This window comes from Mustela putorius, unplaced genomic scaffold (assembly GCF_011764305.1).
Source record: "Mustela putorius furo isolate JIRA1106 unplaced genomic scaffold, ASM1176430v1.1 tig00003867_pilon_pilon_pilon, whole genome shotgun sequence".
Classification (NCBI taxonomy): Eukaryota; Metazoa; Chordata; class Mammalia; order Carnivora; family Mustelidae; genus Mustela; species Mustela putorius.
Genome location: NW_025422019.1, coordinates 7,360,185 through 7,373,649, shown reverse-complemented (window position 1 = coordinate 7,373,649; position 13,465 = coordinate 7,360,185). Strand labels below are relative to the sequence as shown.

General features: G+C 40.7%; 1 protein-coding gene across 14 annotated transcripts in view; it reads right to left on the bottom strand.

Moving 5' to 3' along the window:
* CLASP1 (cytoplasmic linker associated protein 1) overlaps nucleotides 1-13,465 on the bottom strand; it is a 271,909-nt gene that overhangs the window by 115,186 nt on the left and 143,258 nt on the right. For all 14 annotated transcript variants that reach the window (XM_013060079.2, XM_013060078.2, XM_045066557.1 and 11 more), the window contains exons 9-13: nucleotides 6,914-7,066; nucleotides 4,155-4,228; nucleotides 2,935-3,027; nucleotides 1,846-1,991; nucleotides 830-965 (exon numbers count right to left, since the gene is read on the bottom strand). In XM_013060079.2, the coding sequence (XP_012915533.1) occupies nucleotides 830-965; nucleotides 1,846-1,991; nucleotides 2,935-3,027; nucleotides 4,155-4,228; nucleotides 6,914-7,066 (602 nt within the window). The remainder of the gene's footprint in view (nucleotides 1-829; nucleotides 966-1,845; nucleotides 1,992-2,934; nucleotides 3,028-4,154; nucleotides 4,229-6,913; nucleotides 7,067-13,465) is intronic.

The following is a 13,465-nucleotide window of genomic DNA, read 5'->3' as shown; positions in this document are numbered from 1 at the left end:
ATAGCTCTAGCAACAGAACAAACCATTAGTGGGAAGTCTAAATTATCTGGCAGTAGAGATCTAAGGGAGTTCAAAAGGAATCTGCAGACCGATGTGTTTTGATACAGTTTCAATGGGAATGTCCAACAACGGCTTTGGATTTAATATTTCAAGTAGGCAGTGCAAATAATAGGGACTAAAAATAACACAAGTAAGTGACCCACAATAACCAGAAATATTCCAGAAAGATTTTAGCATCATCAAGTCCCAGTTTCAAGGGCTGCCTCTGGGCAAAAGAGACTTCAAGGTGGAGAGGAGGTCATGTGGGGTCTATTCATTTTAAGCTCTTGTGAACTATTAAGTTTTACTGAAAACTTGTACATAAATTACTTGGATAATTATTTAAACTTAAATAAATGAGTGTTTAGAACACTGAAAGGAATCTTTTGTTCATCAGCTTAAACACAATTAGTTAAATAAAAACTTCAGGTGAATAACAAAGCCACAAGCACAAATACCTAAAATGGAATGACTGGAAATTAAGGAGTACAATCTGGAGACCTAAAGAACTGGGTACAAACCGAAGCAGATACAGATGCTCAAATGTTTAAAGTCAATGACGAATAAATGATCAACATATCAGTAAGCATATACCATATCCATAATTCACATTATGAAATGTAAAAGGCTCATATAGGATCTAATTAAGGAGAGGGAGAGGCTGATTTGTATCTGCAACATGATTCCAACTACTTATAATCATGCTAATGAAAAGTGCCTCTAATGAGGCTTATCAACCACCCATGTTTACTACTTGCTTACTCTATGTATGGCCCCCAAATATACTTACCCGAATGATTAACCTAACAGCTACAACACCAGAAGTGGCCATAATTTTGGCACTATTTGGAATTAAATTAAAGATAGTTGGCATAATGGCTTCAGCTCCATGGTCAAACTTATTTCCCAGAACTGATGACAGATGCCTACAATGAGAAATGAAAACTGCACTGTAGTTGTATTTCTTGCAAACACTGAAGCATATAAGCCTCTTAACATCGCAGGGCTTTCATTTAAAGTTACTGAGAGACAAAAAGCAAAGGTCTGAGTCAGATACTTTCAAAATATTTCCAATGTGCACACAGTGGACTTGGCAAAGAGCCACTGCCCCAAGAGTTTGTGGTTTTTTATTTTTTAAATAAATCATTTCCAACACATTAATCTTAAAATAGCAAAAGACAAATTGATCATATACTAATAAAATATAAATATGAAAGACCCCCCCACCCTTTTCTTCCTTTTGCCCCATTAAAAGCCTTTAGTACATGATATACATGCTTCCACATCTGATACTTAACAGCGGCAGCATCTGCTTCCTGTTGCTGCTTTGCTGTTCGGAAACACTTTCTAACACAGAAGCTCCAGCTTCAAACACTGATAACAGGTTTCGCTAGGGTAAAATTCTACTGGAGCATATGCCTTGGCTTTAACTTCATAGCTACAGTGCTCTTCTAGAAACAAAGAAAAATTCTGATAATCCTGCTATATCCAGACAGCAGAATCAAGGAAAAGCTGAGAAAGAGAAGTTTGTAAAATTTCTTTTTTCTGTATTATTAGTAATAACTGCTCCAAGTTTATAATGGAGGCTTCAGAGCTAAGTCACGGAGTACCACTGAAACTCTTGTCACACTTTCTGTCATTAGGCAGGAAGCACTGTAACAGTATAAAAGTGCCAACAGCAGCATAAATGGGAGAGGTCAGAAGGCACATTAGAGAGACCTGCTAGGCATCTGCCACAGACCATCCCAGAAGCGCTGCAACAAGGCTAATTTAGGATGTGTGAGAATCAAGCATGGTAGTCCTTACCCCAAGGTGATACAAGCCTCCCGCACTACCTGAGACCGCAGGTCCTTAGCAGAGAGTTTAAAGGCTCCATCCAAAAGACGCAAATGTTGGAAGAAGTTATCATACTCAGCAGCACCAGCCAAAAGTAAAGATCTTATCTTTTTTAGCTGATGGGACAGAGAAAATTCAGAGACACACAAAGCAATTCTTCAAACAGTATATACAAAACAACAGAAGCCATCAAATATGAGCAATCAACATCAAAGTTCATTGATATCAGAAGCTCTCCAGAAGAACTGAGCCAATTCAATATCAGCTACCATACTGCATAAATCTACGTATCACAAAAAGAACGGATTATTTTTATATGCAGTACCTTAAAATTCTGCAAAATGTATTTTTTAACTGAAAACAAATTTGTGTCTTTATAGGTTCCGTGCTAATGATAAAACAACAAAAGCCTTCATTTTAACTCCTCCCCTAAATCTTATCTTCCCCAACAACTGACTCTAACTGACAATTGTTTAAGGAGTCAAAGGAGGAAGCCATCCTGTCATCATTTGTACAGTGTCCTCCACTGCGGCATTCCTGAAAGGCTAATCTGAGTCTGAGTGGAATACGGCTGTAATTTAATTGCCTCACTTCCTGCCAGCCGACCACTGGAAAACAGCTTTCCTCAGATAAGACACACCCTCATTTTAATGTTCACCCCACTTTTCATTAATCTACTTTTTTAAATAGAAGGGACAGAACTTTCCAGCAAGTGATATGAAGAAAGGAAGGATTAAAGGGACACACACTGAAAATGCTACTAAGAAAAGTCAATTTACTGGCTAACAATTACAATTAAATGTTGACTAAGACAAGAGTGGAGGCTGTCTCCACAGGCTCCGCATTAGGTCTTTGTTAAAAGTACAGGACATACATAACGGCATAGGTTGGCATGCTTTTGAAACAGAAACAGAAGTGAGGTACTCTACTAAAAGGGTTAAGTGTAAATATGGTACTTTATATTTAAAATTCATCAGAGCTATATACCCAATTGCATAATTATTTAGAACATTTAAATAAATCCAATGAAAATGTAATCACATGAAGTCAACGGCTTACAGCATTTACTCTTTGCTCCCAATCATGCTTGTCATCAGATAATATTTCCCTAATCTTGTTTATGGATTCCTCAAGGTCTCGGCTGGAATAAATCTGTAAGCAAAATTAATTTACAACCAATGTAAGAAAAATTACAGAATAAACAAAGATTAGTTTTTAATTACATGAAGTCAAGAGCTTTAGCAAGTAACGTTTAAAAAAAAATGTCATTTTTTCAGAAGGTCCTATAACATCTAGCCAGATTTGTCTTAGAATGAGTGTCTTTCCCATTGTGAATATATACCCACTAGATTGATGCCAAGGGTGGATAACCATGCTTCAAACACAGTTCTACTACAAACTCAACAGACAACTTCATGTACAGAAGAGAAAGAAGCCAGCTGGGGAACAATCTTACTCTTAGCATTATTTATAAATCTCTTCAAGTCTACTCTCTCATTTACACTCACATCTTACTAATAAGATAGGTAGGGAATAATCAGCCAAGAAGGATGCAAGCTGGGGAGGCCAAGGACTTAAGGATGAACCTGAGCCTACAATGCCAGTTACCTGATTTACACACACATGGCAACCCAGGAGCAGGTACCAAGTGATCACACAGACCTTAGTGCTACAGGAATCCAGAGCACCACATTCCATGTAGGCCGAGGGAAAGTGTTATTAGCCCCCAGTCAACAACAGATGACACTGAGGCACACAGCAGTTAAAATGTGTGAACCCCAACCTTACAAGCAAACGCTGCTTTGTGTGTTAGGTACTTAAGTGAAGCATCAGGATGGCATAAACTTGAGCTTTTCTTAATCCATTCTTTATAGCTTTTTAGACACCCAGTTCCTTGAAATTTACAACTTGTCTTAAAAAAATAAAGGCCCTAAATAAACATGCTTCTCTGTTCTCACACCTAATCTAATCATTGTTGGTTTGTTTGTTTCTTTTTCCCCCACATTTATGTGACCTAATCCACAAAATTATTACTAGAGCAAGCAAGCAACCTCTCTCCAGCTCTTACTGAAAGATCACACTGAGTCTTGACTTTTGCTCTTCATTTCAGCTATAAAAGGCACCAATTTTTCTACTGTGCAATGGCAGATCTCGTGTAGTCCTGAGAGGTAAAACTACTCACGTAGGAAGGGATTTCACGTATCACCTACTTAAAAATGGAATTCAAAGAGTCAGTCTTACCTGTTTTTTAATCAAACTCAAATACTATCCTCACTTACCTGCACAACAGGTACATCATCAAATGCTTTAATAAAGTCCTCTTCATCAACAGCACCAGCTCCTTCTTTTGCAGCTATGAAAGAGATTCATTTTTAAAACATGAACAATGTGCAGAAGGCTGGTCTGAATATACACAATCACCATTACCTATTGGGAGATTTGTGACTATCTTTCTAAAGGCTTAATATAAATTAAGAGTCCTGTGGAACTAACAAATATTACTTTTAATATCAAGATGAAATGCAATAATTCTACAATACTATATACGTTAGTTTAGAGTCACTTAGAGAGACTACTTGTTAAGGAGGACATTTAGCCTTTAAAGGATATAGATGGTTTATACTGTAGTCATGCCTGAATCTTTTGAAAGGTTGCTAATAAACAAATATATAACAAAGAATTTAATTTTTCGGGGAATGAATTTGGTTTTGTTATTGGTTAGGCATCTAGCATACCAAATTTGTGAAACATTCAAATAAGTACTGAAGAATTTAACAGTCTCACTTCAACTTTTTATTAGTCTCAAAACATATTAATTTCCTTGAATGCATAACTCAATTTTTCACTTGCACATCAATAGCAACTTTCGCTCATAAAGGTGTTATAAGATGCTCTGTATACTTGAAAGTTGATTGCTGTTATTAATGATTTTTACATTGACAAGTTTGACTGCTTTTCCAGAGTTTCCTCACAGGCAAGTTATTTGATTTCTGGGGTCCCCATGGACAACACAGGGCTTTAAAGACGATTCTGGGAGCAAAAAATGTGTGTCCTCACTTTTGGTGAAGATTCCTCACACTGAGTTCACAAGCTCACTGTGGACAGATGACAATAATGTCACACTGTGATGTGGTGCTCAGTGCCTATTTTGGTGAAAAGAACGGATTCCCTGAGCAGAACAGTCCCGAGCACTGCTCCGGTTAAGTGCCGCACCACATACCCACATATGGAAGGGGACTGAGAGACAACCATGGTCCGTGAGCCCCGGAATCAGATGTAAGCAAATTCATGACTATGTTGTTAAACAAAATGGAAAAAAAGGATGAGAACGAGGCTGAACTCTCTACATAAGCTAGAGTTGGGACTTCTGGAAGGGAGAAGGGTAAGGAGCAGGAGGGGGAAAAAAGTGGTCTGATGATACAGAAATTTTCTAATCCTTGTTTGTGGAACTAATGCCTCCCAAGAATAAACTTTTTTTAATAAAATATTAGAAAGGTTTTTCAGTGATAAAGAGGAGTAAAGGACTAATACACACTTCAACACAGATGAACCGCCAAAACACTAGGCTAAGTGAAAGAAGTCAGAGATGAAAGATTACGTGTTACACGCCTCCATTTCTATGTAATATCTAGAACGGGCAAATGCAGAGAGGCAAAAATGCAGACTGCTGATGGCCAGGGGCTGGGGGAAGGAAGAGATGGGGAGCAACTGTAAAGGGTCCGGGGATTCCTTTTGGTAGTGGAGAAGCCCTTCTGGAACGAGCCAGAGGTGGTGGCTGCACAACACTGTGAATATACTAAATGCAACTGGGCTGTTACGTTTAAAATGATTAACTTGATGTTCTATGGATTTAAACTCAATTTAAAAATATTTTTAAAAAGATTTTATTTATTTATTTGAGAGAGAGAGAGTGAGAGAATGAAAGGGGAGAAGGTCAGAGGGAGAAGCAGACTCCCCATGGAGCTGAGAGCCCGATGTGGGACTCGATCCTGGGACTCCAGGATCATGACCTGAGCCAAAGGCAATTGCTTAACCAACTGAACTACCAGGCGGCCCAAAAATATTTTTTAAGGCATCAAAAAAATTAAAAAGATAGAATACCAATAAATGCAAAGCTTTTCCTTCTGCCATTTCCGCGGTGTGAACATCCCTGTCAACTATCAGCACAGCTCTTTAACACTTATGAAGAAGCTAGTGGCAGAGGCACTGCAGGGACACTGAACTGGACTGAGGAAGACCCCAACAGTCTAGGGCCAGTGCAGAAGGCCAGGAAGACCACCAGAAGAAGACAGCATTCTAGGGTCAATCCTTACCCCAGTTCTAATTTATTTAGCACATTCAGCCAAGTTCAAGAGCCCAATGTTAACAAGCAGAACAGGTCTAAAAACAATGGCTATACAATTTGAAGTAAAAAGAAATTTGCATGTCAACTTAAAAATGTGACAGCAAAATGTAAGTGGTATATAACAAGAACTCAAACTATCTAAATTGGGGGGTGGCAGAAGAAGGATTTAGAAGAGGACATCTTTGTAAATCAATGTTCAAAGATTGGGGAGCTCATCTCTACCATTTATTGTGGTCAACATCTATACTGGTCTCAAAAAGATCAGCAGTACTTATAGAGACAAAATACATTTTTAAGGACAGAAGGCACACCATCTGACTTCTGGACAGTCTCAGTGTAGCAAAGTTGGCAAAAAAAAAAAAGGCCCCATGGTAATTTCTGGCACTGCTGGAGCCCCATATCTGAATAAAGCCATAACGGCACACTCCTGCTCTGTCTCCGAGCTCTATGTTGTTAAACAAAATGGACAAAGTTTTTTAGTAATATTCTAAAACAAAATACATTTTTTAGTAATATTCTCCCACAGGCTCCCCCATACCAAACATTGCAACACTAAGCAAGCAGAAATTTATTACCAACAGAATTACTTTACTCCTGAAGGACACAGAAGGCAAGCACCATGTTCATCTGGTTTTAAATGCAGACAGAGCCAACCCCCCCCCCCCCACAGCACCCCCAGGGGGCTGGTTTTACCTGAAGACTTGGATCCCAGAGTGGATGACCCAAGCCGGCGGGTGGTCCCCATTCCAACATTTCTCCGTGAGCTGGGCGGAGCTTTGGATGATGTAGAACTAGCAGAAGAAGGTCTATTACCATCCACAGAATCTTCATCATCAAAATTTTTATCTGAAGAGTAAGCAGAGAAATCACTGTTTTTTAAAAAAAAAAAAAAGGTACTTTTTCACCCAAATGTAAAACAAACTAGCCTTAGAGAGATGAAAGGTGTGCCTAACTCTTGGGATCTGAGGTGCCAGTGCAGGGTCTTAGCTAAGTCCCGAATGCAGATATAAATATCACGCTCACTTTCACGTACCTAGAATGCTCTCCTGCTCCAATTTCAGAAAACAGAGAAAACATAAAGAGGAAAACAATCTCTTAAAAAACCACCACCTAAAAACAGTTACTTTAACATTTTGGCATATTTCTGACAATTCTTGCACACATTTTTTAGGAACACCTGACACAAGGCTACCTATCATTTGGTATTTTGTTTATTTTCAAATATGTGCATTTTTCCATGTGATGAAATATGCTTCATAAACACTGTTTTAATGGTTGCAGGGTACTCTGTAATGAAAAAATGGCAGAAATGAAACACTCTTGTTGTTAGGCATTCTAATATGTCACCATTAGAAATAAAGTTGCAACAAACACCTTGCTACTTGCATTTTTGTTTAACTTTTTAACACTTTTAAGAAAGGGGGGAAAATACCCTAGAAGCAATACCTGCAGGGTCTAAGAGTATTAAAGTTTTTAGTATACACTGTCAAACTTATTTTCAGAAAGGTGATGTGTTTTTTTACTGGAAGGTCAAAGAAGTGCCTATGTTGTCACACCCTTGCCAACACTAAATACTATCATTTTTATTTTTATTTATTTTTTAATAGCTAGCCAACTTATAGTACAATCATTTTTAAATGTCAATCAATTTGACAGGTGAAAAAAACACCTCCTCCTCAATGTTTCATTTCTCTTTAAGTGGGGTTGAGCACTGTTTCTTCAGCTCATTAACTTCTAAAATTTCTAAGCATCAGTGGATCCAAGGAATATTTTTCAGGTTGCATTTAAAATTAGAAAGAAAAAGAAAATTAAAAACAACTTTGGGCTTTTAAAAATCAACATATTTAGAAACAAGATTTGGATGACACAAACTTAAAGCTATCATGGCGCACTACACAGAATACCATGGGTTTCCACAGCATCTGTGAGTCTTAGTCACTCTAAACTAAGAACCAAAGAGTAATTAAAAACAACAACTAAAAGAAAACAAACATCTGTGGCTGGTAATATTCATAATTTCTGAATAAGGGCACCAGATCTTTACCAGTACATCTGAAGCAAATAATTGCTGACCAGAAAAAACAAACAGCAACCTGTTTCCTTGATCTGGTCGCTTCTTGGCTCAGTTATCAACAGCCGAGTCTTATGTCTATTTAGGAGTCTACTGTTCTCACAACTATCAACAATCCACTTCCAAATATACGGCTTCTTTCATTCCACACTGGTGGGAGGTATGACCCATCCTTCTACATGCATATCCTGGTGCAAATTAGCCTCCTTCAAACATGCCTTTACAGTTCCCAGATTTCCCAGATCAAGAAATCCTCTTTCACAGGTGGCCCTTGAAAGCCACACATCCCCTACTGATTCAGAAGTTCGGTGGTCTCTCAGCACAGACTTCCCACATGGAATCAAAAGGTGATTCCTGAACTGCAAGCACATTAACGAGGCCATTCCCAAGAGGAAAACTACGTGTGACGTGAAGGACAAGAGCACCCCAAAGGAAAGGTCACCCACTGAGCACTGCCAATATTAGCAGTGACAAGGACTGCTCTCAGCCCATCTGCCCTCAGGGGAGCTCTAGTCATTATTCTTGTCAGAACAGGAACAGTAACAGTTTCAGTCTGTGGGAAAGGGGCAGAACGAACAGGGGAAGCACTATCATGCTTCACAGGGAAATTCAGGTCAAGTCTGTTTAGTTTTTCGAACATGGGCAGGCATGCCTTGGAGAACTGCATTCACTTGGTGAGAATTATTTTCAATGGGCAGATGTCACTGGAATTCCTGGAGTTTCTACCAGAGCAATGACTGCCTATCAAGGACCAGCCAGACTCAACCACTTTCAGCAAACAGCCAGAAACCAGAGTCCATAAAACAACTATTTCAGACGGGGCAACAGGCAGTGCCGAACGGTGAGCCCCGAGAGAGAGAAACAAGGTGAGCTACACAGTCACCCAACTTCCTGCCCGGACACAATTTCCAGGCCACCAAGTACTGGGAAGGAGACCCCAAACTGAACCTAGAAGCCCTGCTAAGTTGAGAAAATGAAGATCATCAGACTTCAAGGAGGCAGAGGGGGCTGGAGGGTAGAGGCAGAGTGCTAGGAAAGAGGAAGCTACACAGAGAGCTCTAGAAATGCACTGACTCGTAGGCCATGCGTGCAGGAGTGAAATTCCACACACAAGGCAGGTGAAAAATGACCAGGAAGCTACAAACTAAACAAGTTCCAGTGTCTGCACAAAGTAGGAAGGTGTTTGAGCACCGGAGCAGAATGCTCTTGGAGACTCGCCCAAGGTATTCACTGAGACCCTGAGAGGGCAGGCCTTGGTAGAAGGGCTGAACTATTTTCTGGAAAGAAGGCTACACTACACCGGACCTATCAGAAGTTCAAAAGAGGCCTCCAGGGGTTAGACAGACATGCTAGTAAATTAAGGCTCTGCCAAAGTAAAGCATAACATTTTTTTAAGGAACATTGGGCTCCCTGCTGGGCGGGGGAACCTGCTTCTCCCTCTGCCAATCCTCTACCTCTCCCCAGCTCCTGCTCATGCTTTTTCTCACTATCTTTCTCCCTCTCTCAAATAAGTAAAATCTTTTTCTAATAAAAGATTCAATTATTTTCATGCGACCTCTATACTAACAAGAAAGTTAACTCGGGGCACCGGGGTGGCTCAGTCAACTAAGCATCCAACTTTCGGTTTCGGCTCATGTCATCTCAGGGTCATGGGATTGAGTCCTGCATCGGGCTCTTCACTCAATGCAGAGTCTATTTGGGATTCTCTCTCTCCCTCTCCTTCTGCCCCCTTCACCCCACCCTGGCTCATCCACACACTTGCTCGCTCTCTAAAATAAATAAATAAAGCTTTTAAAAGAGAGAGAGAGAGAGAAATTCATGGGGCACCTGGGTGGCTTAGTCATTAAGCGTCTGCCTTCAGCTCAAGTCATGATCCCAGGGTCGTGGGATCCAGCCCGCATCTGGCTCCCTGCTTAGCAGGATGCCTGCTTCTCCCTCTCCCACTCTCCTTGCTTGTGTTCCCTCTCTTGCTGTGTCCCTGTCTGTCAAATAAATAAAATCTTGTGGGGGGGGGGGGGGATTCGTATGTCCTAATGGAATTAGATATTCCAAAATTGTGGAAAGGGAAAAAAATTGCAGAAAGGGAAAAGAATGTTATTTGTTTTTCAGATTAGCAGTTGAACACACTGCTTTTATTTAATTCCTTTTTTCCCACACTGCTCTACATTAAGACACTTCACCTGAAAAGGCACTTGGAGGGGTAAAAGCCAACTGAGCCTATTACTTGAAAGCTAACACAAAGTAAGTTTGTTTCATGTTTACCAGCTTTCTGAAGACCCAGAAAAATTAAAATCAAATTAAAAAGGTTATTCCCGGGGCACCTGGGTAGCTCAGTGGGTTAAGCCGCTGCCTTCGGCTCAGGTCATGATCTCAGGGTCCTGGGATCGAGTCCCGCATCGGGCTCTCTGCTCAGCAGGGAGCCTGCTTCCCTCTCTCTCTCTCTCTGCCTGCCTCTCAGTCTACTTGTGATTTCTCTCTGTCAAATAAATAAATAAAATCTTTAAAAAATAAATAAATAAATAATAAAAAGGTTATTCCCTCTGAAAAGTACCCAATTTCAACCAACTAGGAAACTCCCTTACATAGAACATGCTATTCTTCCACTGGGGAGAGAATCTGTGTCTGCACCTGACTGTGGTTGGAGGGGATCCACTCTGGATGCAGCCCCGAAGTCCCAGGTTCCAACAGATTTTTCTGTTTCTCAACTAAGCAACCCATACTTAACTCTACTCATCACTGAAATCCTATTTTCTTTACGGTTTTCAGCTAAGCAAACAAATGTTAGGTTATAGCCTCTTTTTCTAGACCTTTAAGACCAAAAAATGTGTGAAAACCAGCATTTTTAACTATGCTTACTTGTGCCATTAACATCAGTTTAATAAAGTTTTTCACACTGTAGGATATCTGTTACACAGGAAATGGACAGTGTAATCCAAGTCTTGTAATTCCAAGTTCTAGACACGGAACTTGAAGGCTTGTCTTTTTTTCTGTCGTACAGAAGGGTAAGTTTTCCCTGAGCCCAAAGGAGTAACTGATTCTATCTCTAGCCACCACCGCAAAGACCGTCATCTAAGAGTCACTACTCTCATCTGACAGTCTAGAGTAGAAACCTGGGCCTTCAGGTCCCAGTCTTTTAATCCTTTAAATCACCTGGGCTCCCTTCCCACTTTTACAGCACTGGGACAACACATCTTTAAATGACCAGAGTGACACTGTGATCTTTATCCAACTCTCCATCAATTCATTCCTAGCAACCCAGTTAGTAGGCACAGTGGCATGAAAACAGCAAAACAGCATGCTGAAAAGGGCTACAGATATAAAATACATTTTAAAACACAGAAGAGATAGGACCCTTTGAAGAAACCAAAGGCCAGAGAACAAACAGAGTCATCCGTGGACCCAAAAGCAAACCAGCAGAATTCTAAGCAGGCCTGTGAACATGTCTTGCACAAGTCTTGAACTGTGGAAAAGGTGCTGAGTGGAGGCTAGAGAGTGACCATGGCCAGCCCGGAGGGCAGAAGCAGTCCATCAGCCTCAACTGACTCAGGCCCTGAATTCCCTGGGCAAGTCCTCGCAGGGCCCCAGCAGCCTCGGAACTGAATTTTAACCAAGCCAAACAGGGAAGGATATAAAGCAGCAAGCCACAGACATATTCTATGGGTCAAATATGATTAGAGGGGTGACTGGGTGGCTCAGTTGGTTATATGTCTAACTCTCAGATTTGCCTTAGGCAGTGATCTCATGGGCTGTGAGATCCTGAGATCGAACCCCACCTTGGATATGGTGCTGACTGGGGGATCTGCTTGAAGATTCTCTCCCTTTGCCCATCCCCCAACTCACATACACATTCTCTTTCTCTCAAATAAATAAATAATCTTTCCCACCAAAAAGATCAGAAAGACCATTATATATACCATCATCACTACAGCTTTGGGTCCAGGGATCATAGAGAAAACAGATCGGTCTACAGACAAGACTTCAGGACACCTGGGTCGCTCAGTAGGTTAAGTGTCTGCCTTTGGTTCAGGCGATGATCCCAGGGTCCTGGGACTGAGTCCTGCAACACATCGGGCTCCTTGCCCAGTAGGGAGCCTGCTTCTCCCTCTGCCTATTGCTCCCTCTGATTGTACTCTTGCTCTCTTGCACATAAATGAAAAATATCTTTAAAAAAAAAACCAAGTCTTCAAGTTTGGTGTCTAGAACCTGGTATTACAAGACTTGGATTACACTGTCCATTTAGAAAACGTATACACTCATTCATGAGGACAAACAAAATGTCACAGAAACTAAGAAACGTCTGTTCCATCGTCCATCAGCCAGGAGGGCAAGAACCTAAACCACAAAGCTTTTCCTCTCTTTTCTCCTAAGGCAGGCTTTGACTAGTGGCAATGGGGAGGAAATGTCTCATTTTCTAAAGCAAAGACAACTAACTCTCTGTTTCACTGCATTAGGGTCACTTTGTGGAAGCAGATATTCCCAACAGGCTTGCAGATTCACCCACTCCCCTGTTACCGAAATTCTCCTCCAAGGGAGTTAGTAATGTGGCAGCTTAGTAACCAGAATATAATTAGCATTCCCAAAGAGGCTGCACAGAGACATAATAATAAGCCCAAAGACTGGCAGCTTTCGTAAATATCCCCAAATTTCTTCCTTTTAATTGTTCACAGATCCAAGGCTTTACTTTCTGCAGTCTTGCCTGATATGCCCAACATATTCCTGTTTACTCCTGAAAACATTAGTCTACTGCTGGCTGCCCCTCTGAATTCTTGCCCTGCTCCATCCAGAAAGAGCTGACTGTGCCCCTCTCCGTGCTACATGGCCAGAAGTGTGTCTTTCACCTCATCCCACCCTGTAACTATGTGCCAGAACCTGTGTTTGGTGCTCTGCATATTCTCATCAAATCCTCCTGAAAACTCCACTCTTAAAGGTAGAAAATACTTAACACGCCTAGGTATAATACCCAGGGCCTGAAGTCATGAGGCTAACTAAAAGGTGAAGAAGCCAAGATTCAAGTCCATTTCTGCCTGACTTAAGATCCTCTAATCTGAGTCACGATAATAATAATAATTTTAAAAAGGCAATCTGCATAAACTGGCCACTTCTATGGGCTAAGCACTGTGCTAAGTTAAGTGCTTTCTGTGCATTATTTATTTCTTATAACAGATGTTTGCTTA